Here is a 27,500-nt window from a genome sequence, read left to right as displayed (position 1 = left end):
TATCACGACAAACTATTTTGAAAAATTCATTTTTGATAACATACACAGAACAATACAGTACAGAATATGTCTAATTTGGGGTTTCAGGAAAGTTGCCTTTATCTTTTAACCATCCAAGATGGTAAGCATATCACTTATGAACTTTCCAAAAAGATGAAATTTCCATTAATTCGACATTAAAATTACTTTGGCTTTATTGATTTCCTTTTCAATTATTGAAAGTCTGATTGTTTTTTTCTGGTCGAATTGATAGGGTTTTTACGGTAATATATCCATCCATATGTGGCTCCATACGCTACGCCAACGCGTTGTTAACTGAGCCTTCTGTATTCAAATCAAGCCAAATCGCAAAGCACTGAGGTACAGCTGATTTACATCTTGTTTTCTTCGCACGCGATTTGATAAAAAAAATCATCATAACTCACTGAAATCCGCACTATCGCCATTTAGGTCGCCCATGTCAATTGCTTTATAATTGCAGTATCCAGCCACACTGCAACAAGAATTTCCTTGTCAAGTGTTAAACGTACTGCCAACGTCATAAAGACGTGAAAATGATTTGAATTGGTGTGTTATAGTCTCGAGTATGATGTTTAATTAAGGACTGCAGGCAGAGCACTATATAAACAATTATTCAGCATATATGTTCGCGATATGTAGTGTACATTCCGCAGTCCAAAACGATTATACTTTATATCATAACTGTGCACCGAGAGTAAAAAAAAACATCTTTGCACCGTCCTTCTTTCTGCACAACGTAAAAGCGTTAGATTACAGTGAGTTATAATAATATAAGATGTACATCTTTCCAAGCCCGTGTACCAGGAAATTCATCGGGTTATCTTTTATTCGTCGTCGAAGCCCGGTAATACTACTGTCAAATTATCCACTAGATCCTTACCGACGCCATAGAGGATTTGATTTGAAATACTAGGATCACGAGCCAATCACAATTCGGCTTCAGAATCCTTAGCATGAGACGATAGTCATCGGGTATGTTTAGTGCCATCGTTAACATTTGTCACGTTTACCGTCAGTAATAAGGTGAGGATAATATTTACATGACATCGTAAGAACATACAAAACCTTTTATTAGACGACGAGAATGATTTAATTTTTATTAATTATTATCGGAAAACATAACATGTAACAAATAACATCTCCTGGTGGCACCAAGTGATACGAACAGAATACTTCATTGTAAATCTGGATTGTTCATTATCCATGTCATAGACACGTCAGCACCCTGCACGCAACCATCCTTTCTTATGATAGACTGAAATTGTACAAAGGACGAAAACCCATAAAATTTTGAAGTACAAGATTTTATAGAGATAGAAAGAAAAAGATGATGTTCACTGACAATGTTAACGGCAGTGGGAGCCTATAAATACCCCCTATCTCCCTGGATATTCATTATTGAACATGACACATGGTAGCAGCATCAACGACTGCCCCCTACAATAATCTGCATCTTTCAAGAACCACGGCGTAAATTTAAGCACTGTTCCAACATACTAGTATTACGTTTTGTGAATACTTGTGGCATCACCTTGTTGGCGAAATTGTCTCAATTTCACTTTTAAGTTGGTTTTTGATGTCAATATGCATTCAAACAACTGCCAATCATGAGGGGACGCGGAAAGGCGCAAACGATCAAACATTTGCGGCGTACTTTGCATCGATTTACTGTGTAAATAATGAATAAACGATTCTTACTGATGGGCAAAATACTTGATATACATTGCCTACAACTTTGAAACGCGGATTACAGTATCTTTCCTGGGATCACCGTCCTTCCACCCAGGAGGGACGGTGCTGTGATAAACGTTTTGTGAACGTCTTTCCAATATGTTCCCACCATGAAGTGTTAACTGATTGTTTTGTTTGTAAACATCATCAGAAATGATTCAGTGGCCTTGATAAAATAGACCAAGACAGATACAAAATCATTGCGAGGAAGATAGTAAGAAATCCACGTTGCAATAAATGCTGTCGTATTTTTTGGCAGGAATAATTCATTTTTACACGTTGTGCATAGGAAGAACAAGCAGGTGTTTGGTGGTTGCTTCTATCATAATTATCTTGATCACAGCTATTTTGCGAGACAGAGGGCACTATAATATCACAAAAGTATTGATATTATGTCCTCGCGTTGAATATTTTCGATCGGAGGTAGCAGCTTGAAAATCAGCAGTCATGGTATATTAAGAACATCGCGTTCGTCGCTTGACGCAGAACTACATGTACCTTGCTATCAACAGTATGTTATGTATCGATATACTCCTCTGAAAGTTATAGAGGAGGCCTTGGTACATAAGCTGTGGCATTGCCGGTAACACATTGGTTATAATCTTGTCTCGTTCCTCGTCTTTTGTACTGTCCAGACATTTCAGCGCCAGAAACTTCCCATCCTGACCTATTAATAAAGCGATCTTGCATACCGTATTTCCGTACACACATAGCTGTCAGTATTAAGATTTCCTGGATTAATAGATACACCCATAGTTTATTACACCTATGACGCAATGGTACACACTGTTTTACATGTATCACTCCTAGGCCCTGGGATCGATTTCAAAATTGCTGTGTAAATGCCCGTGTCTCTGTCTCTGTGTCTCATTTGTTTTTATTTGTCTCTGCACATGTATTGCACCGAGCTTCCATACTGAAGCGTCAGTGAGTTCGTAAAAAGTTGTAAAGAGTAGCGAGGCTGACAATAATTGGTAATACCCTGATATCAGCCAAACACTAGGGCAGCACAGCAAACCTCATAAACATGACAACTTCAGTATGATAGAAGAACTATAATTTTACCAATATTGTATAGTTAGCGTTATGCTGGGCTTCATATCATTGGAGTCCAAGCAAATCCTGCCATTTTTATCAATCACGCCTTTCAGTTTTAACCATGAATAGTAGGATCAGTTAGAGGTTAAAGGATACGCCTAGGGGATACGGTGACGTTGCTTAGTATTTTTCTGTTAACAATAGTTGGCATGGCGTACAGTGATGTACCGTCTGGGGGCGATACTCCATATAATTGCAATGCAATCAAAGTAAACACGCTCTGTTATTGCATTTTCTTGCAGAAATGTAAAACGAGAGAAGACAGAAGGCTGATACAATTTCTTCTCGCTAAATCCTGACACTCGGCCGGGAAGATTCTGTGCCCAAGAGAATACTCGCGCATCACCATGGCAACATGTGTGCGTCGACTACAGCAGTTCGGAAGGCGATACTTGCTGCTCGTCATTGCATTCTCGGCGTGCAATTCTCTGGTGCTGTTGATCTGGACAAATTCTGGATTCAGTGGCCAGCAAACCAAGACGCTGTACCCATGGCAACGACCTCTATTGAGGGCATTTCACAAGAGAGCCATACCGACTGTAAGGAGTTTAATTGTACACAGGTTAGAAAATGAACCGGTGGGCATGGGTTCAAGGAATCGCATTTTACTCAAGAGAACTTTAGATTTTGATAAGTTGGAATACATCATCAGTAACTATGCTGTCTACATATCACAAAACCCAGACTTCTTCCTTATCAATGCCGACAAACGGTGCTGGCAAGAGCAGCCTGTGTTTCTGCTCGTGTTTGTAGTCTCCTCGCCAGAAGAGGGCGCTCTGCGGAATTCTGTGCGCGACACCTGGGTGCGGACTGCGACGATCGCAGACAAACCCATAGTTGTCCTGTTCATGCTGGGCCTGTCGCGGGACCACGCCACAGAGGAGCTGTTGCTTGAAGAAAGCGCAGAGTACAATGACATTGTGCAAGGTGATTTTATCGATGCACCGGAAAACGAATCGATAAAGACAATATCCATGTTTCACTGGGTGAAGCGCCATTGCGACAATCTGCAATATTTTCTCCGAACAGACGTTCGGTCAATCGTGCTTACACAGAATTTATTGGACTATCTTTCACACGCACCAAAAACGAACTTTGCCAGCGGCCGAGCGCGGATTGGCACTCAGCCTGTTCGAAATCCGAAGAGCCAATGGTTCGTTTCGGCCGACCAGTGGGCCAAACCATCCTACCCGGCGTACATGGAGGGACCGTCGTATCTTCTGTCCGGGGATTTGGTAGTACACGGCGCTGCTGAATCAGTGACTATACCAACGTTTGTCTTTGAAGATGTTTATGTCGGAATCATTTTAGAAAGATTAAATGTGACAATAACCGACAATCCTAGTTTTGATATTCACGGAAGTCGAAGAAAAATGTGTGATCTTCGAAAACTTTTCGTCTCCGGGAAATTCACTGAAGATAATGACATGCTAGAAAGATACTGGCATGGTATCCAGACTCTGGATGGCGCCCTCTGCGATAGGTCGCAATCGGAATCCGCTTTGTGGTCATCCATCTTTGGCAACACGACAAATCTTGAAAAATCCGTGAATTATCTGAATTATTCATTTCCTGTGAATCACCCGACAATCTGTACACTGGACGACAATCCAGAAAAATTTGGGCAGGAGGTATTTTTGTTGCTGATCACACCGTCCAGCGCGACCAAACAAAAAGAGCGCGAAGTCATTCGAAATACGCGGGGGAAACGTAGTGAATTTCTTGGGAAGAAAATCGTCCAAATATTCCTGATTGGGCGTACGACTTCGTCGTCCACAGACCGGCAAATAATGAACGAAAATAACAGATATAAGGACATCGTCGTAGTTGATATTATGGATAATTACAAGAACTTGACCTTGAAAACGGTTATGCTGCTCAAATGGGCTACTTTCTATTGCCCAAATGCCAGGTATGTCATGAAAGTCGATGATGACGTCTTCATTAATTTGCATAATCTCGTCAGCATTCTTGTTGCCGCTCCGAGATCACGTCACGTAGTTGCTTACGTCCACAAAGATTCAAAACCGCTCAGAGATCCAAAGTACAAGAAATGGTACGTTACCTATGATGAATGGCCCTATGACACATACCCTCCATATCCCAACGGCCCTGGTTATGTAATGAGTTATGACGTGGCAAGAGATGTGTTCTTATCCGCCCATCGGATGAAATTTTTCCGATTTGAAGATGTATATGTCGGTATCAATTTGCAAAGCATTGGCGTTCAACCAACACACCACGCTGGTTTTGATAGCTTTGGCAAGAAACGGACTTTGTGCGAATTGAAAGAGGCTGTAACTACACATTGGGTGCACGAAGACAAAATGTACCAGTTTTGGAGGGAGCTTAATGAGTGGGGAGAATTTGTCGTCTGCGAAGGGGCCTCGTCCACGGACCCGAAAAAGATTGATAATATTGTGATCGACCAAGGGCGAGTGATAGGAATGAATGTTCAACAGAATGGCAGTATTCCCGGTATTATTTTAGACCATCCTGAAAAGTGCGCCAAAACTGAAAACAGTGCAGCAGATGTGTTCATGGTCGTCTGCGTCATGACTAATCCGTCCAACTTCAACATGCGCAAAAGTATACGAGAAACCTGGGGAATGTATGGAAAATCAGTGAAACAATACAGATTCGAAACTCTGTTTTTTGTAGGCTTACCAACAGATGACCGCATGCAGAGGAAAATTGAAGCGGAAAATAAGAAATTTGAGGACATAATACAATACAATTTTCACGAATCTTACGAACATCTAGTTCTGAAAACGTTAGCCATGTTGCAATGGGTAACTCACCGATGCAGCGGTGCGGCATATTTCACAAAAGTCGACGACGACGTATTCTTGAGCTACGAAAATCTAGCCGATTTTGTCAAAGATGCACCAAAACGAGATCTGTATTTAGGAGAAGTCAGGATTGGCACCGGACCGTCGCACACAGAGACGTACAAGTGGTATACCCCACGTGACATTTGGCCAAGCAAAACGTATCCTCCGTACATCTCCGGCCCCTCCTACGTGATGTCTATGGATTTGGTGACCAGAGCTTATGAAATGTCAAAAAGAGTTAAGATTTTCAAATGGGAGGACGTGTACGTCGGAACACTTGTGACTAAATTAGATGTAGCACCGTATCCTCACATTCATTACGATCTTTACGGTCTTTATCGCACGCCGTGCACTTTACAGGCGGCCATCGTGTCGCACCACTTTACGGCAGAAATGAATCGAAAGTACTGGAAGCTATTGCAAGAAGATGTCAAAAAGGAGAGTTGTATTAATCCGTATTTAGATAAAATCGAACCCAAATTCATAGATCTCCCACTGGGAGCTAAAACTTTTGCCATAAGTGGAAGAGACGACATCGTTGCAGACGACAATTTCTGGACGGCTCACCCTCGATGTCGTCACCACGAATCGCAGGGAAGTCCGGTATTTTTGGTCATACTTGTGTTCAGCAAAGCGGACAGATACGATAACCGTCGCTACTCCCGCATTGTGTGGGCTAACAAAGAACTCATCCTCGGCAGACGAGTTTTAGTTCAGTTTGTAATGAGCGATCACCAGAGAAAAAGTTACCATACGACACTGCTGCACGAAGACGAACTTAACCGTGACGTCATGCTGTCTAGAGTTTACGAAGACAAAAACGACTCTCTCATCCACATGCAGAGTTATGAGTGGGTTTTGAAACACTGCCAGTCTGCCAAATACATCATGAAAATTGAAGACGATGTATTCGTGAACGTCGAAAAAGTAGTGGCGCACCTTGTGGAGGCACCAACCCATGGCTATGTCACAGGGCAAGTTGTGACTGATCTAAAACCCGACAGACAACCCGAAAGTGTGTTTTACGTATCAGAAACAGAGTGGTCCGAGAACGTTTATCCGCCGCATTGCAACAAAGCGTTCTGCATCATGTCGATGGACATTGTCGGCAAAGTAATTGCTCGATCAAGACCCACTACTCTGTTTAAGTTCGCCGACGTCCACCTCGGCATAATGCTCAGAGAGATCGGCGTCCTGCCGATTCATACCGACGATTTCGATTCGAAAGGCGTCAGTGGTACCGACGACAAGAACGGCGTCTGCGGTCTGCAATCTGTTCTGGCAGCGAAGGGATTCACGGGTCAGACCATGCTCTACATCAGCAAGAACGTACTGGACGGAACATTCATGAACTGCGATCTAGACACCCAACCACGACAGGAACCGAACGATGACGAAAGCATACCGATCAATCCGCCAGCGCGGGAAATCGATATCACTCTAAACGGAAAGTTTGCAAACAGGACAGTGATCAACAAGCACAGCTACTCGTATTTGATTAATCACCCTGACCGATGTACACGGCACAGGGAAAAACTTACACTGTTGGTGCTGATCGTTTCGGTCGCGAACGAGGAGTCTTTCCGGAACGCGATACGATCGGCATGGGCAAATGACCGAAATATTGGTGACGCCATTGTCGACTACGTCTTCCTTCTCGGCACCCCTGATAAATCAGAAACACATTTCACTGAAGACTTAATTCGCAAAGAAGATTCTAAACATGGTGATATCATTATGGCAAACTTTGTTGATACGGGTGACTTTGGAAATATGACGTTGAAAACGATAATGGCTCTGAAATGGGCCGCCCTCTATTGTCAGAATGCGAAATATCTTATGAAAACTAGAGTGACTACTTACGTACAGACAACAAACATCGCAAATTTTCTAACGAACTCATTTGTGAAGGAAACAAATTTGGTTATTGGCCACGTTTTACAGGAGTCCAGACCTATTCGAAACCCGAACAGCTCGTTCTACACACCTAAAGAGATCTTTCCAGAGTCCCGATACCCACCCTATCCCGAGGGACGGGGCTTCCTGTTCTCTTCCGATGTGGCATACAAGGCCTATGTAGCGTCACTCTATGTCAAACTGTTTCCCTGGGAAGATGTGTACTTTGGGCTGCTGTTAAGAGAATTGGCAATTGTCCCCCATCGCCACTCGGATTTTCTTGTCTATCCGATCTCTGGTGTCCCGGATGTATGCTATATGCGAAATTCGTTCACGTGGAATGCAAACAGTCCCAGGACGTTAACACAGAGTTACGAAAAATTGCAAAGCAGTGTCAATGTTTCATGTTTTGAGAATCTGGTGAAACCGAACGATTACGACTTCATTATAAATGCGGAGAGCAGATGTCAGAATGTGAGTGGCCGTCTTGACCTCGTAGCCGTAGTGATGACCTCGGCGCAACATTTCGGGCGCCGAAGAGCTGTACGCGAAACCTGGGCGCTGCCGCACAAACAGCGGGACTTCACAATGGTTCACGTGTTCTTCGTTGGCAAAACTCATGACGATGATGTGCAAACAAAACTTATCATGGAAAACGAAGAGCATGGCGACATTGTGCAATGCAGTTTTCACGACACTTACTCGAACTTGACACTGAAGACGGCAATGATGTTGAAATGGACAAGTAAGCATTGCAAAGAGGCATCCTACGTCATGAAAGTTGATGATGACGTTTTGGTGAACATTGACAACGTCATCGCTTCCCTCCGCGAAGCCCCAACCACGGAATATTCGTGGGGCCGGACTTATTACTCGCAGTCACCTGTGCGTGATCCCAAACATAAGAATTACACTCCGCTGGATCTATGGCCCGATCGTCCCTTCCCACCATACAATGCGGGTCCCTGCTACTTCATGTCTGGTGACGTTGTACAGACTCTCCACAGGGCATCTTTCGATTCGAAAAGGTTTGTGAACGAGGATGTCTACGTCGGAATTTTGTTACAAAAGATCGGCGTGTATCCGAAAAGAGATACGCGGTTCGATATTGCTGGGAGTTTCCGAGCGCTGTGTGAAGTTCGAGACATCATTGCGACGCACAAATTACACGCCCACGAGCTTTATCGTTTTTGGTACCGACTTCACGCAGAACAAGATGTAGCTTGCGAAAACGACGAACAGGCCAGAGATTTGACTCCATTTTATTACAGAGAAACCGTCACAGTTCAGAACGAATACACATTTCTGAATGACCAGTCAGAGTTTTGCTCCAAAATGACGTCACCTGGCTTAGACTTGCTCGTCATCCTCATTTGTAGTCTGCCCAAAAATTTCGGGGAAAGAAGAGCAATACGTGAGACATGGGGGCGCACTTACCAGCGCGAAGGCGTAAAAATAGCGCCTTTGTTTATACTTGGAAAGACCGCAAATTTATCACAAATGGCAGAAGTGCTGAAAGAATCCAGGGAGTGGGATGACATCATCCTTGTTGATTTTCAAGACGGTACACAGTACTCGACTTTCAAGACTATAGCAATTTTGCAGTGGGCCACCAAATTCTGCTCGGACGCCCTCTACGTCATGCGGACAGACGACGGCACCTTCTTGAACTATGAAAACCTCATCAGTTACATAAAGGACACCGCACCGCGAACTCAACTCATCGCCGGGGGCGTGCTTCGTGGGTCTGGCCCGATCAGAGACCTAAGGAGCGAGTACTACACGCCGAAAGAAGTTTGGCCGCACCATTTCTTTCCAACTTACGTCGAGGGACCGACCTATATAATGTCCATCGATGTTGTGCAAGAACTGGAGTCGGTTTCCCAGACCAGGTCACCAATCATGTGGGAGGACGTATATATCGGTGTTCTTTTGCAAAAACTGCGAATTAGCCCCACAGAGGTTGACGGGTTTGATTTAAGCGCCAGGAAAAGAGGAAATTGTGAGAACAAAGATTCAATAGTAACCAGATTTCTGACTGCTCCCCAAATGTTCCGTTTTTGGCGGGAAAATAGATATGCAACAATATCCTGTTGACACTTAAGTGTATTATATTATATATATATATATATATATATATATATATATATATATATATATATATATATATATATATATATATATATACATACATATACACACACACTTACTAGTGACCTAAATACTCCGAAATCTGCCAACTCACGTTCTATCCAGTGTTTTTTGCATGAGTAAAATCACAAAAAGACAATCTTATTTCATGTCTCAGGTGTTCGATTTCACCTGAAAAGTGTTTTCTCTTCTGATGCACTGTACCTTCCAGACGAATACGTCACGATGATAGTTGAACACTCGGTCAAATCACCATAAACTGCAAAGAACTGTTGAGCGAATCATCACAATGTCCCATGGGGACAACATCCATTGCCGCTTTTTGTCGTTTTGTTTTCATTTGTGAGTTTATTCAAGAAGCAATAAGGACACACCACTACTGGCGCTTTATCGGAAGGGTAGCCGTGTATTTATTTGTAGTTTTCAAGATTTCGTGGCCAAGCAGAGTTGTCTCTAAGATGCCATTTAGTGTCAGGTTAAAATAACTCGACCACTTTCTAACGAAGTAGCTTTAGAACATTGATCGAGACCATTATTCTGATCGAATGTCGGCAAGCAAAACACTTATGTTGCACAATGAATTGACACCGTCGATTGAGCCAATTTTCTCTGGCTTTTAGGAATAGCGAGCCACCAACGTTATGTTTTGAAATGCTTTCGTACAATAGATTGTTGATCGGTCTGAGTTAGGAAAGTCGTTTCTAGGGCCTGTTACTTTTCTGAAGATGTTTTATGTCTGTACATTTTCGTAAAACTATTTACATAAATAAATTTCATGTTTTTATTGCCCCGTGGAAACGATAAATTTTGGCTATGGGTGTTTTGTGGCGATTTTCGTCAATAATTTCATCTTCGGCTCACGCGATCACAAAATATGATATCGTAGCACCTCTGCTCTGTAAAGTCTGTGTCTGTCTACCCGTTGTCAGGATATCTCGAGAATGGTTCATCCAGTCGGATCGGGACCAAATGTCATGAGTTTTTTATAACTTAGCTCGCATTATTAACGAAATTACGCACATTTGTTGGGATATCTGATGATCTCAGACTCATTGCATCGCATGTGAGAAATCTTGATGAGGACTTCAAGATATTTAGGCGTTTCAAGACGTTTACGTGGCTCATTTGAACATTTAATGCACAATAATAGTTAGCTATTAGTCTTGACTTGGTTTGGAAACTTCAGCCTTCGGCAATTGTATAACAATTGCCTGCTACGTAGTCATTCATGGTACTGTACTTTGAGACAGACGAACAGACAGACAGACTGACAGACAGACAGGGTAACGGAGGAAGCACGTTACAGTGATTTTTTCTTCGCGTATGCAAGTTGACAGAGAGGCAGAATCTGACAGAAAAGGACGATCAGTCCACGCGGAGGAAGGTTTAGGAACCGACATACACAATCACAGACGTGAAAATAAAAATAACAGATCTGACCCCTATAGACAAACGGAAGTATTCGGGTAAAGTGACACAGATGCATTAAGTGGCGTCAGACATCTTGTGTTTAACAATTAACACTGAAGTGCAATGAAAATACGATATAACAGTTTATAATTGCTTATCAGTTTTGTTTTCCTGTAAATAATTTATTGACTTTTAAGAAAAATCTGGCGACATTCAACACTCTTCTTCAATGCTGAATACACTTAATTTATTTAAACACCTTAGAGGTCCATAGGTCATCTGATGACCTATATATTTAAATACATGAGTTCAAGTTGCGTAGTGTCCTTGCATATTAGATTTACGTGAGAAAAAAATCGGCAAACATCAGTAATATTCAGTTAATGATAAATTCCCTTGATTATAAGGTGTGAATTTTCTCAGCATCTCTGATAATTAAATTTTCTTGTCAGTTATCATGAATTGCCTTTGAAGTCGTTGACTCTGGTTGAACCGGCTTCGTCATAAACATACTAGATGTTCATTTTTAACCCCAGTTGAAGCTCATAAAATTGTAGACGTTCATGTGAATTCAAAAAGTTTATGGTTAGTTGATATATTTTACATTGGGAATGACTATACCTTTTCATGATAAAAATAAAGATATCTGCAAGTTGAGAGTCATAAGCAAGACCTCTTTCTACATCACTTATATTTCTGTACATATAATATTTATATAAAATAACGTTAGCGTATTATTTTGTCTGATTCTCTGTTGAGTAATTGGACAGACAGGGCGTCTGACATTGTGCAATGATTTTAACTTAAATATCTGCATAGTTTCTCTCCTTTTATTTAAACACATTTAAACATTTCAAACTATTTGATTGATCCAGAAAAGAAGCTATGGCAGTCTTGTAGATGTTCTTGTTTCCGAGCAGCGCCTCCAATGGTAATTTTCTCACACATATGTATCCGTGCCAATTTGCCTAGTGACCGCCATCGCGCTTCTCACAACTTCCGGCGTCACTGCCTTCCGTACCATCTTGTCTTCGCTTGCAGTGTCCGCTTCCTGGAATCTATATCTCTTCGGCAACGAGTGCCGCCGCGGAATCGAATTCCTGCTCGCGCGGGAAGTCCAGCTATCGATCGACCGACACGATATCCTACTGGCAAACGAGCGAAAACTAGACGTCCTGCTGTGTTGGTGCCCGCAGCTGCAACTACAGAACATATCGTCTTCATCCGGGACATGTGCATTGTATCCTCGAACGAACGAAGGGTTTTCATATGTACATGAATATGTTACACTGACCATAGAGTCAGCATCAGCCTCGGTCAGACCGTAGCAGTTTCTCAGATTATCGGCAAGTTGTTTCTCAATTTCATCATTACTGTAAGCAGATAGCGGTCTCCGCCTTAATCGACTTAAATCTTTCGAAATTGATTGTCTTAAATTTGTGGATATGTTATGAGCCTTATGTAAATCGTCGGCGATTGAATTTCGCGCTTCTTGAAATTGCTTCCAGCTCCTCAATGATGTCAGGCTCCGTTTGCTAGTAACACTAGTTCTGTCTCTGGCTTTCCGCCTACCAATCAACCAATCAAGACTCTGGATTTTCTCCCAAGAAAGCCTCCTCCTTGAGTTTCGTCTTTGCGTCTGCGCGTCAGTGCTTGCCCTGCTTTGGTTTCTGTCCACACTTCCGCCCTGCTCGTTGTCGTCCTGCATGCTCGATGACGACATGTCTGCGTCACATCCGCTGTCCTGTCGTTGTTCCTGTTCGATCTCAATTTGCATAAGTTTATCTTTGGCAGTGCTCACGTGCTGTTGTAGAGTTTTAATCGTTTCTTCTTTCTGTAAAAAATGAAAGACTGTGCAAATCATCTGACTATCCATCAAGATTGTCTTTTTCTATGAATATTTCAACGACACTAATATCATTATTTTCTTGATTCCGTCGTTATTGTGAGTAGTTGGAGTGAGAATATCAAAACACACGATATAATTGAAGTAGCAAGGGCTAAATTGTGACGTTTTAGTTTACTGTGACCGTCACGTGGTATCATCAAGGTTGGTGTAGATTTTCAGCCATTAGTTTCATTGCTAAGTTGCAGTCACCTAAAATATTTCAACATCTTTTTCCTGGTACATATTGATTTATGTCCTGTTATTTGATGGAAATCGATATTTACTTGTCGCCATTTTGCTGAAAATGGGTAAAAGGGACATGAAAATTGTCGGTATGTTCAGAGTGTACAGCAAACTTTAAAAGTAGTGAATTCACATCAAAAGAACACTGGGGTGGTAGATCATGTAGGGATCACGGCAAGTATTTCTCCCTGACACTGGCTTTATGTCGTAAATGTTGCATAAAATTGTGTGAAGTCGGCCAGACACGTTATTACAAATAAAGAAAGCATACACAATCACAAAGGGTATTTGTCATGCTTTGCAAGTCCATATTGTTGAGAACCACAACAGGCGATTTCGTATAGTTACGGTATATTCCACATGAGAGATTACTTTTCAGAATATTCCTAATAATTTATATCCATAAAACTGTAGCCACACTGACCTCAGCTAAAGATTTCTTGAGTTGTGCATTTTCGGCTGATATCATGTAGTACTCCTCTTCAATTCTGTCCACCGAACTGTTCTGGGACGAGGCTAAATACGATGACGTTATTGACTTGGATAGGTCGGCTGATGACGTGTTCTTCCATGCATAGATCTGACGAATGAACGGAAGTGTTACTGTAATTGTACGCGTGGTAATTGTAAAACCAGTTTAATAATCCGCTGCCATTTTCCACACATCTGTCATAAGACGAACGGCAATGCGACGCGCATGCTCAGTGTTTGGTAAAGGGCCCTTGTTCACCGTCATGGTTTGAGGAAAAGACACAAAACATTCGTGATATCAAGTGAAAGTACCCTGAAATGTACGTGAACTATGGCATGTTCTTGGAAATTTGATCGTTAATCAATCACAAAAGTAGTATTTTCATATTCATCTATTCTCTCCGGTATCATTAAAAGTTTTCTGCCTGGTAAGTCTCGTGCCTGTAGACTTGAGAATCTCTTTGATTCTACGCGTGAACACGTGAACTTCAAATCATGTGGCATTTATTCTGTATTAACTCTCATCGCTTTACATGCAACGAAGCAGTGTTAAGGTAATATGCACCTCGAAAGGGAAAAACTGAAAATTCGGGAAACTTTAAACTACATGTATTTTCTTTTAGAATGAAAAAATTAAAAATGTGTTCACCGTCCAAACTCTGGTACCAGAAAAACAAAGTACCTGAAATTTATCAATACATGAAATTCAAAATGGCCGCCATCTTTGTGCTAACTCTGTCGGAAAAAAATTAAAGTTCCGATCTTCACAAAAAATAACTAGGGGAAAAGATATTGAAAATAAGGCAAATAAAGTGAGATAGAAAAAGTATTGTGTAAATTTTAGAGTCCTAATGATCGTCTTCCGACGCACATTCTACCATAACTTTTGTCTAAACATAGACTCTCGAGAATCTATGGTCTAAACTTACTTTCGGGATATTCTGCATGAGCAGTACTTGTGTCGTGCAAACCAGGATTGCTCCTGACACGCATGCGTACCAAGCATTCGGCCAAGTGACCAGTATTGCCGACAGACCCGTTGCTATGGCAGCCAGTATGACGCAGGTGTAAATGCTGATGATGATACTCTTTGCGTCGTTCATTGACGGCAGTGTAACGTTGCGAGTTGCCCACGCCAGGTAGGAACCGAACAGCAGCAGACTGGCTTTGTAGAAATATATTATTGCCAGCCAGAGGGCGCCGTACGTTGACTCACACAATTGAATGGTGATCATTTCATCTGGTGCCGATGGCGGGTCGGCGTATTTTTTCGGCCCCTAGAAACGATCAGGAAGGGTATTTTGATATTTTCATGTTAATTCAGCTAACAACCATAAACTAACAATCACAACTGCTACATCAAACACATCCACCAAATACTTAAACCAGGCGTAAAGCAATTCTATTCCCTTACATAATACTATCTACCAAGCTAAACAACAAACTCGTTGCTACACCATCAGTCTTGTCTAAACATGTGTCCACGGTGAACTTTAGTTCATCAAACGTTCATAAAAGTTTTCTGTTATCAATCGGTAGCAACCTTCCGTTCGTCGTAAACATCCTACATGAATATAGGCACACATCGAGCCGAACAAATACAGGATATTGATCCTCTCACACAGATCTGTCTGTCTATCTGTCTGTGTCTCGGTCTCAGTCTGTCTCAGTCTGTGTCTCGGTCTGCATCTCGGTCTGTGTCTGTCTTAGTCTTTCTGTCTCTGTCTGCCTGACTGTCTGTCTGTCTGTCCCTATCACTGTGTCTCTGTCTGTCTGCCCCCTCTCTCTCCATTTCTCTCTCTCTCTCTCTGTGTCTCTGTCTGTCTGCCCCCTCTCTCTCCATTTGTCATTTCTCTCTACTATCGCCCTCTCCGTATCTCTGCCGCACTGAATGCGTCTACAGGTATAGTAATCTACGGAGTTTAATATTGTACAGTATATCAGAAGTATTCGGCGGTGCAATGTTAAAAGACATACAGAGATTTACTTACCGGATTGACGTTTGCAAGGTACTGCCCACACTTGAGTGGATCAAAGCCTTGCCAGAATGCTAGTAAGGTAACGTCTATCAGTATCAGTACAAACACCATCAACAGCAACTTGTCATCGCGAATAACCTGTCAGTCAGAGAGAAAATATATGATACAAATGACAAGAAATTTGGCATGAGAATCATTAAATCAAGAGGAGTATGTAGTTGTTGTGCCAAGAATGTTCCTCAATGCGGGTTTCCTAGTGGCCGTGTAAGTGCCATTTCAGTAAAGCAACTCTGCATGGTCTGAGAAATTTGCGTTTATTCTAACAATGAATTGCAACAAAATCTGCTATCCGAAACCTCTGGCGCACAGTCTCATATTTGTGCCATCGTCTCATTTGATAATGTTCCCAGTACGAGGATGTTTATAGCTAGCTCGGTTAACGACCCATTTGTAGTCAAATACTTACCGTTCGCTTTATTGGCGCTCTTGTAAATATCCTATACACCCGCCATGTTTTGCTGAACATCGCTCCATACACCAACGTGAATGCAATCACAATCAGCCATGTCCTTGTCTGCAAAAATAAGGAACAGATCGAGCAACAACTGTTACAACATGAGGAATGAAAAGTACAAGACGACAGCACACCTTGTCCGGTGAAAACGGTGTTTGACATTCCGCCTCTCTTTTTCGGGACAACTTGGAGCTTTGTAAGACAAAAAAGTCATTTGGATTAACTGTAATCAGAGCTAGCAGTAATTCATCACCCAGGTCTTAAAATGACCAAGGTTTTCCCTGGTTTTCTTGGTAACCCACAATACCTCAGACTATAACATAATGTCAGCGATTCAGATAGCAAACAAGTTTTACATTCCGAGATTACGTTCTAGACAGAGAGAGATTAAGGGTTACCATAAATACCAGAGAATACCTGGATCATATTAATACACGGATAAAAATTACTACAGGTCCTGACTGTAGTTAATACAAATTACTCTTTGAAATACGTTTGACGTAAAAGGTGAAATCGATAAAAAGGGTCGTGGGAAACTTGGTGCATTCTTGTTGGGAAAATAATTGGGTGTCTCCCTAAACTTTGTTGAGATCACCACTTTCGGCTAGTCATTTCCGTGTCTATAACTGAACACATTTTAAAATTACATGTGCTCGACAGTTCTGATCTCAACATAAAGCTGTAGGCAACAGAAGGAATTCTGGGTAATCATGAAATAGGTCCATGTACAGCCATCAAGACAGCCAAATCAGTCAAACTTTCCCCTTACCTGGCAAAATATCGTCGCAACATCTTCGTCACCCGCTATCCCATAATCTAATCCAAACAAAATCGCACAGGAATAGAGTAGAGCGCCCCCTAAAGTTATCAAAACGTTTATGTTTGGGCTGGACATTTTGATTAATCTGAAATACAAATGTATTAAAAAATTAACAAAAGAAAGCTCTTTATAAAGAGACAAGAGAACACTATGTGTATAAATACAAAACAGATACATACACACAGTATGTATAAAAATGGAGGTACGAAGATGGAAGTTAGTCCTTCTCTTCCAACTGCCGTATACTCATGAAAGTTACTCGTCTGAGCACGAACTGATGAGTGAATATCAGCAGAAGAGCCTCGTTTTGATTATTTTTCATAATAAACACGAGTTTATTACCTGTCATTTTTGTGAATCAAGTTGAAGACAAGTAACCCTGTTGCCATGGCAACTCCAAACGAGGATAGAACACACACTGAAATAAATAGTCCAAGTGATATTGTCCTTGTTTCCATGGCGATTGGAGCCGTAGGGTCTGGCGTCTTTATAGTGATGTATATTTCCGTTGTCATGGCATTATCAACGATAAAGTTGCTTATATTTGATGAGAGTGTTACATCGGTAGAGTTTAGGTTCATCTTGGCTCAATGCCTGAAATGAAAGAAAACGGTATTTGAGAATCTCGAACTTTGTTAAGGCATCGCGATACGATAAAATCTCAAGGTATCTTACTTTTGCGGGCTGATATCCAAATTCGAATTTCCTCAATTATAAACATGTTTTCCGGTAACAGATGTCATATCGGGTGTCATACAAAGCAGTTACGTGGTATTTACTCTGGTTCTGATCTGTAAAGTGTACCAGTCCTATCTACTTCTTGTAATCTACCTTCAGTTTTTTAAACATTCCCGTCCTTTAAGAAGAAAGGAATTTAAGGCAGACGATGTTGAAAGGGGACGGCGGCATTTGCGTCTTTATATATAAGGCCAACAAAATAAATTGTGCTGTTCCAATAACATGGTTTTAAAAAATATGGTAGGTCGGTAGGGATTTTTTCCCCAAAATATTTTTATTTTTAAATGTGCACTTTTCAGGCGTTCGGGGCGATCAAACACTGGCCACAACATTTCCAGAAAAACGTATTATACATATAAAAGGAATAAAAAAATGAAAGACGTCCTCGTTCAAGCAAAAATAAAATGCCAGGTATATATAACGAACACGTGATTTTACGGGTTTCTTCTTTTCTCTTTTTTTCTTCCGTGTTTACGTAGCTCTAAAAATTTTAGGGTCGGTAGGCAAAAAATAGGACTTGGATAGGTCTGGTTAGCGGAACAGCACATTTTTATCTTTGGCCTAACAGCCTGAGACTCGTGGACAGAGCGACAGATGGATGTGCAACACACAGATAAAGGTAGATAGGGACAGAGCTTCAAAATGTGAAAGTTTTTCAATCTCCCGGTGTTTTTTTCCGATCAAAATGTTTGTTTCAACACAGGACCCATGGATCAACCTGACTCACAAGAGCTATTTCTATGCGAATCCTTGAGGTCATCTACGAATTCGTTGAGACAGCGATAAAAAGGCAATGACTGACATGGTATGCATCTTAGCCTGGTGTTAAAAATTGTGCAAATTAGTTGACATGTTAACAATAATGATATTAAATGGCGATCCTTTGCCGTGTAGCTGCAGCATGTTTACCAAGGCATCATAATAATAAAGGCAATAAAATATCGTTCACCACTTCATAGATATTTTCCCCTTCCTAAGTACCTCAGTCCTGTTGAAATTGCAAACGAAAACTGGATTCACATTTCAGGAATTGTATCAAGCAAAAGACTATATTTTAGTATGAAAAGTAGGTGGTTCTCTTTGAGAACCTAAAACATTTTAGATTTCGAATTCGAATTTGAATCAAATTCATTAAGATGAGAATGTCCGCTAGATTCATTTGTCTGAGCGATAGTACTCACATGAACAGATAAGTCATCGGTTAAAGCTAAACTATTCGCCTCTTCGTTAACTTATACTGATAAAAGTAGCTTACAAACATATTGGTGCACACAAATTCGCTTACAAAAGTGTACATATTCAAAGCCGCATCACGAAGTGATATCAATGCCCATATGTAAATTAGTCCAGGTATAAAAGGGGCGGCGATATGTAGTTCCCTTCTCCCTTGCAATAGGATCGGAAAGGTTAGGCTGTGCGCAACAGTAACTGAAGGGTGGGGTGTCTGAGTTGCGTCAAAATTGAATGTTTTCAGAAATCTGCACGTTTTTTGTCTCCTCTTTTGTTCCCCCGCCCTTCCCACCCATAATTTAATATTTCTGGTTCACATTCTTCGCTAGGGATTTGCCTCCCAAATGCTCCGTGCAAACCTATAACGATAGGTGATATCCTTGAGCGAAGTGATAAGGCTTGGAATATTTAGTAATATACATGACGTCATCGTGAATAAGAGGAAGGCAAAGAGCGTATAAAGTTCAACACGAAAGAGAACAATGCTTGCCATTCAGAAGTTATCCAGTCACTGTCAGTTTAATACTTGACAATACCCTGATAGACGATCAAATTGAAAATCGAACGGTGACTTTCGAAAGATAGCAAAATCAACGAATCACATGTGTTGCTCCTATGACTAACACGACATTACACTGATTTCATGATAAAGAAAAGCCTTTGAATACAATTGGCTTGTCTAATTGCCTCGCCTCTTCTTGTAAACTATAATTGTGGCGAGATGAGGGATTACGCTAATTGACTTAATGTTCTCCACTTTACAACATCATTAAACCTTCCTAATGCCCGGGATTACGTTCCATACATTATTTGTGGCTTTGTTCACCATTAGGCTGCCCTGCGACGTGACGTTGCGATGCGTTGTTGGTATGTGCCATCGAATTGACGGCGACAGATTCCTGGTCAATGTTCTCCTTACTATAACAAGTACGATTACATAGTTACTGAAAGAATGATTTTAGCTAACCGATGTTTGATCGTATATGTTTGTTTTGTATAACATTCGACTAAACAACAGAATACAACGTACTAGCCTGGATCAGTAGGGTCGTTTGAATGTCTATTCGTTTCTCCCGCAGCGGTAAAACGATACATACTTAATATTTTGTGTAGGAACGTATACTTGAAGGCCCTAACAGGATTACACAACAAGTTCATTACTTGCAACCTGACGAAAGTACATTGTACGTAACTGTAAGTTGAAAGATTTAAACTGTTACTTTCGCAAGGAAACCTTCAAGCATTGCCTTCCGAAATAAAGAATAACAGTTTCGGGTCACCGTGCAAAATTTAGCACTAGAGAAAAAAAATACCAAACATTACCAACACTTGAATGCCATTATCTCTGTCTTCACTATATGGCGACAATAGAATTTTCGATTTTCACTAAAAATTAGACGGTAAAAATTCAATTTACACCAAGAGCAAAGTATTGTAAAAAGTTGAGAGTCCAAATATCTATTCCCCAAGTACATAATGTGAAGCATCGGCAATACAAATATATCATTGGTTTTAATATATATATATATATATATATATATATATATATATATATATATATATATATATATATATATATATATATATATATGTATATATATACGCCCTGGTGCATGATTCTCTCCTAAACTCTGAACACAAGTTTCGATATGGCTTCCTTTAGTAGAGAACACTGATAGAGCGAGCGAGCTCTTCAAATTTTGAACTGTTTGTCTTTTTTCATGGGAAATCAACAGGCGCAAGAAAGTCTTCAACTGTTTTGTTCACACCTCGAGAGATATTCATTATCAAACTAGTAAGAATGAACTCATAAATTCCAAGACTAATAAGACGCCAAGCAAAAAGTTTCATTTTAATAATATCAGACTATCTTTCATTTTTACTTTGAGAGTGAAGATCAATAGAAAGAGAGAACTTTTCGCACTAGTTACCAGTCGCCTAAGGAGTCGTTTGGGTTTAAAATAGTGTCACGGGTTGAGTACATAGCTGGAGGTCCCTAGGAAATATTTTAGTCCATATCCAATGTTTTTGTGCATGCTAATCGTCACGGGTGTTTTCTGTCGTTTCATGAAATCTACAAAACTTCAGTTCCTGACGTCAATTTTAGGACAACAGTATTCAAACGTTTCAACTGCTGGTCTTCAGATCATTGGACAGATAAATTGATACTGCGCAACTTAATCCGTTAAACAGTTGTTTTGCGAAAACTATCGCGGTATCTGTCCGATGATAAATCGGTGTCAAAGTATGAAACATTTAACCAACTCGCAGAGAGTTTAACAACATGAAAATGAACATCGTCAAGTGCAAAGTCACAGTGTCTCTACTTATAGCACGAATCACCATTTGGTAGAAGCACTGTTTGTTCTGAGCTAGATTCGACAATTAAGGTGTAAAGACGAGCTTACGATCGGGAGATGAATAAATGATAAGTGCAAAAACCATGATTGAAGTTTTTGCAGGAAAAGGGTGCCAAGGAATTCATTGAACTCCTCAGTAAAGGACACGAAACTTTTCATGATGTTGGTTTGGACATTGAGTTAAGAAGAGATCTTTCTACCTCCATGGTTTGGAGAAAAAATCAGTCTGGTTTAGGATAAGAATCGCCATAGATTTAAATGGCATTAAGGAAAAATCCGTTCTCTCTCTCAAAAAACATCACATTCAGTGGCTGTTATTGGGTTTCCTATAGACTCCAACCTAGATAACACACCGACCAACAATAACATTGGTCACTTTCACATGAAAACAATTTAAAAGGTGACGAATATTGACGTAGTAACATAGGAAATAATGAATAGACAAAAATCTATTCACTCAAAAATAGATCACATTGACGGACGGTCATTAGGTTTACTATAGACTCTTGAACGTAGAACCACCATTGGTCATTTTCACATGCAAACAATGTACAAGGAATATTGACGTTGTGACAGAGGAAATAATGGCTAGATAAATCTTAACGTTTACACTTCGGAATAACAAATGTCTGCTTTCTTTTCTCGATCAGAGTAAATTTATTCAACAATGATGTATCACATAATGATACTGAATCTTTCAAATGTAAATATACGATGACCGTCTTTGTGTGCCATGGTTGAACATAATAGAACCATTGTGTACAGAAAAACACTCCAAAACCTCTACGCAATTTACTGTTGTCATAGTTACAATGTGTCCGCGACGTTAGATATTTACAGGTGGAATAATTTATGTGGAAAAATTGACTGCAGTGCCTTGGTGTTTAAAAAATGACTCTAGAGGGTAGCTCAGTGTACATGTACAGTTACTTCACTGGTTTGGTCTGTCTCTCCTCGTATTGACATGTATATCAAGGCAAGATCAGATTCGGCAAAGCTTTTGACTTTGTCGATTTGTATGACGAAATAAAGTTGACATTGTCTGCTAGCTGCTAGTTGGACGCTAACAAAGCCAGTAATCGTGATATGATTGGTCCTTGAACGTGAAAATGCCACATGCGACCAGGCTTTCTGCGAAACCGTCGACTCAATCAAGTACGCGTGTTAGATAAACCTAAAAACCACAACCATCACGATGCTAAGATTTTGAACGTTTGATACATGAAGGGATAACAGCGCGTATTGTTGCCTTAGTTACAGACTGTTTTGAAGTAAACGGTGTCTTATTGGCCCATGCAAACTTGACGGGTTCTAGAGGTGGACACAGATCATTGAAATGTCAATCATTTGCAAAAAATAAGACAACGGCCTTAGTGATGGATATCTAAATCTAAATAATATATGAAAATTCATGACACTATCGAAGAAATGAAGAAGTATGGATGTAAAAGTCTGTTTTGCTGCCCCATGATATCCATCGGTGGCATATAAGGACGCTATTGACTGTACAATTGTACGAAATACATCATGTCCTCTGTGTACGAGAGAGAGAGAGAGAGAGAGAGAGAGAGAGAGAGAGAGAGAGAGAGAGAGAGAGCTCTATTTTTAAAGTTTGTGAAAGACGTGAGTGATATCGAAAATTTCACAATACCCCAAGCAACATTCTGTCAATCAGTTGAATCACCTACGCTCTGTAAAAGACATAGCAAACTTGCATCGAACATATCCTGACAACAGCATCTACCCCACTTCACCCCTGAAATCTGTACACTGATAGTCATAATGATAACATCCCAGGGACATTCAACCACTAACGGAATTTGTGGCCGTCCATCATGTCAGGACAGATACACACGATAACCTCCATTGTAGCTGTGGGGGTTTACGACACGGGTTAGGCACGGTAAATAAGTCCATTACGCGAAATTAAGTTTCCATTTATGTCGATTAGTTGCGAGGGTCGTCCTAAATATTTAGAAAGCTAGACAAGCGGAGCCTATAAAATCAACATCGATGCAGTTTAGGATTAGTGTAAAACCCCCCTTTCTTATCTAATTAACTTGTCCGGTAATCGTGGCGACTTCGTACCACATCGTGGACGGCTCACGTTTTTAATGACTCCACAGTTAATGAAAACACAAACAACCAGTTATTCAAAATATTTTAGTGATACCACACAGGTGCCACTTCTAAAAGTGATTTACAACCAAAGCTAATTGATAAATCCATGCCAAGTGCTGGTAACACAGAGAGCATTGTTAGTGAGCGTTCGTCCTGCCTGAGAAATTGACAGAGTTGTACGTGGCAGACGACAGATCGTGGACGCGCGAAATGAAAGATCACAAATCAAAACCGCAAAGAGTTCGGATGCACTTTTCAATTCGCTTGCAAAATATGGATTAATGTTTATAAAACAAATGTGTGACGGACACATATGTTAGATGGACGGCTTCGTATTCAGTTGCCTACCGCAGTTACTATGCTTGACAACAACGTTTTCGTGGGGTCATTTTTTGACTCTCCTCGCGTGAATACGCATCTATCCTGTTGACATTTTGATACCGTCTGTAGTGAGCACTCGTCAAATTTGAAGGCTTTATATCGGATGGCCGAATCAGTGGCGTCAATTCCTATATATCCAGGTATCAAGCACAGTTTGCTTGACCTTGTATAAATACTAGTGCAGCATCGAAATTAGAGAGAATGGTTAACGGTACGTGATATGTGAAAAGTGGCCCCACTGTCAGTTTAGGCAGAATGAGACTAAGGGGGATGGGGAAAAATCAGAAAATCAGAGGAATAGAAGGCAAATGGTTTACGAAAGGTGGCCAATCAATTTGTATGTATGTATGTATGTATGTATGTATGTATGTATGTATGTATGTATGTATGTATGTATGTATGTATGTATGTATGTATGTATGTATGTATGTATGTATGTATGTATGTATGTATGTATGTATGTATGTATGTATGTATGTATGTATGTATGTATGTATGTATGTATGTATGTATGTATGTATGTATGTATGTATGTATGTATGTACGTACGTAGGTAGGTAGGTAGGTAGGTAGGTAGGTAGGTAGGTAGGTAGGTAGGTAGGTAGGTAGGTAGGTAGGTAGGTAGGTGTGCACACGGGAAAAGAAGTGGCTGAAACTTATGGGAACCCAAAAGATTAAACAGAGTTCACATATGCAATAGCATTGACGCCTCCATGTGTCATAGTCTTTAGATAGATCATTTATACCCTCTCCAAGTTGTAAGATTAGAGTGCCATGTTTGAAGTTTGACTGACAAACACTTTACGAGATTGTCACCATGCTGTAAGCTGCAAGTGTACTTTGGAAAGACAAGCCTGCACTCGACTTTTAACACAAGTCACGGAGTCCTATTTTACTGTTGTGGGTAAATCCACACTACTATCTTTCCATTTTCGAATGATCTGTTTCCGCAGATTTTTACACTGTTATCATGAGCAAGATAATCATATTTTATCCCCGAAACGTTGAACAATTGCTGAACTTGAAGTCGGTTTTAGAACACATTGCGCTCGAAAGATTTCTTATTCGATTCACAAACTTTAAGGTCAATTTGATTCGTGGTATTTTTCTCAATGGACATGGGTGCTATAAGAAATGTCCGACAATCGCTATAATGTGGTTAGTTTTCACGTCGGTTTTCGTTATTCACAATGATGTTGACCGCTGCAATTACCTGGAGATTGTTTGGAGTGTCCTTAGGTCAGTACGGAATGCACATAACGAAAGGTCTGGTCAAACAAAACATGCATGAAGCGACAACATTTCGAGGGTGGTATTCATGTAAATACAGCGACTGGCCTTCTTTCTGAGGATAAGTTCAGTAATGTATTACTGTAACGATGATATTTGAGACCAGCCACCGGGGTAAATTGTCAGTTATAGCTAGTGATTTGTGACCAGGAATACGAAGATACGTTTCGTCGAATGTGTAGTTCGTGTTATTCTCGATATGTTTGTATTTTTGTTTGCATCTGTTTTTGTCGAAAAGTTACCTTCTTTAGCTGGCCTTACGTCATGGTCATAACGGCAACTTGTCCCGTTCTACTCGTAAATTTGAATATGTTAATGTAGCAAACTTCGACGTATACCAAAATTATATCCACAGTATTGCTAGATATCGCATTTGTCTATACAGGACTGTTTTGACGAATAACGAATCACAGCAAAGCCTTAGTCGTCGAAAAGTAGAATATTATACAAATAACAAGCAATATCTCGAATATGATGAAACGATGGCGACTTTGTCTCTTTTAACTGATGAAGTGCGTTTCAAGCGTTGGACAAACGATGAATCATTGAAGGTATACAGTCACCTGTAATCTAAATATGCCCATATATGGTCAAAAGGGGCGTTCCTTGGTATTCAAAATACCCGTGTGAGGGCGCTGTTTTTAAAAAGCGGCCACCCTCTTAAAATCTGTGATTTGTTAGATTTTCTCTTTCCATGGTAACTGTGGCACAATTGAAACATGTGACAGTATACCTTTAAATCACTTCTTTTCATCGGGATTCTGAATAATATATCCTATTGATTTTCTCTTTATTGGGGTTTTCTTTGGCATAGCATCGTACAAAGAAAGATGAAATACCAAAAAGTACAAAATTGTACAGTCTGAGAAATTGTGAGTTGCGCTTTATGGGTAGGTGGCTTACAGACACGACACTGCTGATATCGCGGATTGAACCGTTATTCAACTTTCTTCGATTTTCTCCTACAATTAGTTATAAACTTCAGAATATAGTGCACGTTCTGTATCGTGGCACTAAATAAGTGAAGGTTGGATCTAAACTGTACAATTAGAAAAAAACATTCAAATTTCCGCATATCAAGTGAACAAATTCACTAGCATTTGCCAGTCATAATCAACAAAACTCTTCATGATATGCATAACTAGTAAAATCATCTTGTCCACCCATGGACGATTGTTACAGACATTGGTTTGTTATACTGCTACAAATCCGTGTCTAGCAAGCAAATGTCTTGCTTTAGAGATTATATTTGGTGATGTATGATTACAAGACCTTGCAGGTGCATTTGCACATAGTTACAACTTTAATGTAATTTAGAATCACTAAAATCTTCGTGGTACTAAATTCTATATGTACCAAATATCCAATCGGTTGAATTAAACACTTAAAGACAACTTCCTATAAAATCACCAATTGCATTCTTTGTCCCATTGGAATTATCTGTGCCATTAAGTCACAGGCGACAACCGACCATCATTACATGGTCGTTCGTCGGGGTTGTTACGATGAGTCTCATTGGTCAGTTTATCACTCTCTTTTGTTATTTTTGTTATGTTCGTATTACCAAAACCAAGAGGAATTTGTGGTTGACAAGTAAGTGCCGCCACTATGCTCATTGCAAAATGCAACCTTGTTCCCCGCAGTTACAACCTCACATCGCTATAGAATAAAATCACCTTTGAACAAGGCATATCATTAACTTTGACTGTACTTTTTGCTGTCGACTTTAATATTTACTTTGATTAATGTACAATGTACAACTACTGTCAACTCCGCCGATGTTTATGTCAATACACAGTTACTTCATTACTGACAAAGTTTGATTTGAAGTGTTTAATTTATTTGAAGTCCACTATTTTTCAACCTTTCAGGCGACTTGACGTTCGTCACTGAACGCATGAAAATGTCGTATTTCGTGAACACATACAGAGTTACTGAGAACAGACAGCTATAAATGAAATGTTAGGTTACTACCGGCCCTAACACACTCGGGGTATGTCCCTGTCTGTCTTTTCTAACACGGTACTTCATCTCCGTATATTTCTTTGTTGTACGGTCATATATTTGATGATGGATCATGTGATTTCTTTGTCCAAAGAAATGTGTATTTCCTTTCATATGCCCTTTAGAAGTGGAGTAGGAAGGTAGGATTTTTTTCTGCTTTTAGTCGGCCAAGAGATTAGGACAAACTTTCCAAAATGATATGCATTAATTAGTATGCTAACATTGATATGCATCTTACTAAGATTAGGAGAGTAAAGAAAAACTGTTAGAGTTTGGAGTTGAAATACTGCAGGTGGGGTTTCAAAAAAACACAATTGTTT

General features: G+C 40.3%; 2 protein-coding genes across 5 annotated transcripts in view; one reads left to right on the top strand and one right to left on the bottom strand.

Moving 5' to 3' along the window:
• LOC139125348 (uncharacterized) overlaps positions 1–9,689 on the top strand; it is a 20,295-nt gene extending 10,606 nt beyond the window's left edge. For both annotated transcript variants that reach the window (XM_070691440.1, XM_070691441.1), the window contains exon 3: positions 3,093–9,689. In XM_070691440.1, the coding sequence (XP_070547541.1) occupies positions 3,198–9,677 (6,480 nt within the window). In that variant the 5' untranslated portion in view covers positions 3,093–3,197 and the 3' untranslated portion in view covers positions 9,678–9,689. The remainder of the gene's footprint in view (positions 1–3,092) is intronic.
• A 1,613-nt stretch (positions 9,690–11,302) lies between these two features.
• The window catches only part of LOC139125621 (gamma-aminobutyric acid type B receptor subunit 2-like), a 40,705-nt gene continuing 24,507 nt past the window's right edge, over positions 11,303–27,500 (bottom strand). For all 3 annotated transcript variants that reach the window (XM_070691714.1, XM_070691716.1, XM_070691715.1), the window contains exons 2-8: positions 17,399–17,650; positions 17,006–17,141; positions 16,189–16,296; positions 15,735–15,860; positions 14,673–15,020; positions 13,697–13,852; positions 11,303–12,975 (exon numbers count right to left, since the gene is read on the bottom strand). In XM_070691714.1, coding sequence (XP_070547815.1) covers positions 12,082–12,975; positions 13,697–13,852; positions 14,673–15,020; positions 15,735–15,860; positions 16,189–16,296; positions 17,006–17,141; positions 17,399–17,637 — 2,007 coding nt within the window. In that variant the 5' untranslated portion in view covers positions 17,638–17,650 and the 3' untranslated portion in view covers positions 11,303–12,081. The remainder of the gene's footprint in view (positions 12,976–13,696; positions 13,853–14,672; positions 15,021–15,734; positions 15,861–16,188; positions 16,297–17,005; positions 17,142–17,398; positions 17,651–27,500) is intronic.

Source organism: Ptychodera flava (assembly GCF_041260155.1).
Source record: "Ptychodera flava strain L36383 chromosome 3 unlocalized genomic scaffold, AS_Pfla_20210202 Scaffold_25__1_contigs__length_14229661_pilon, whole genome shotgun sequence".
In the NCBI taxonomy this organism is placed as follows: domain Eukaryota; kingdom Metazoa; phylum Hemichordata; class Enteropneusta; family Ptychoderidae; genus Ptychodera; species Ptychodera flava.
This window is presented reverse-complemented; position numbering and strand designations above follow the sequence as displayed.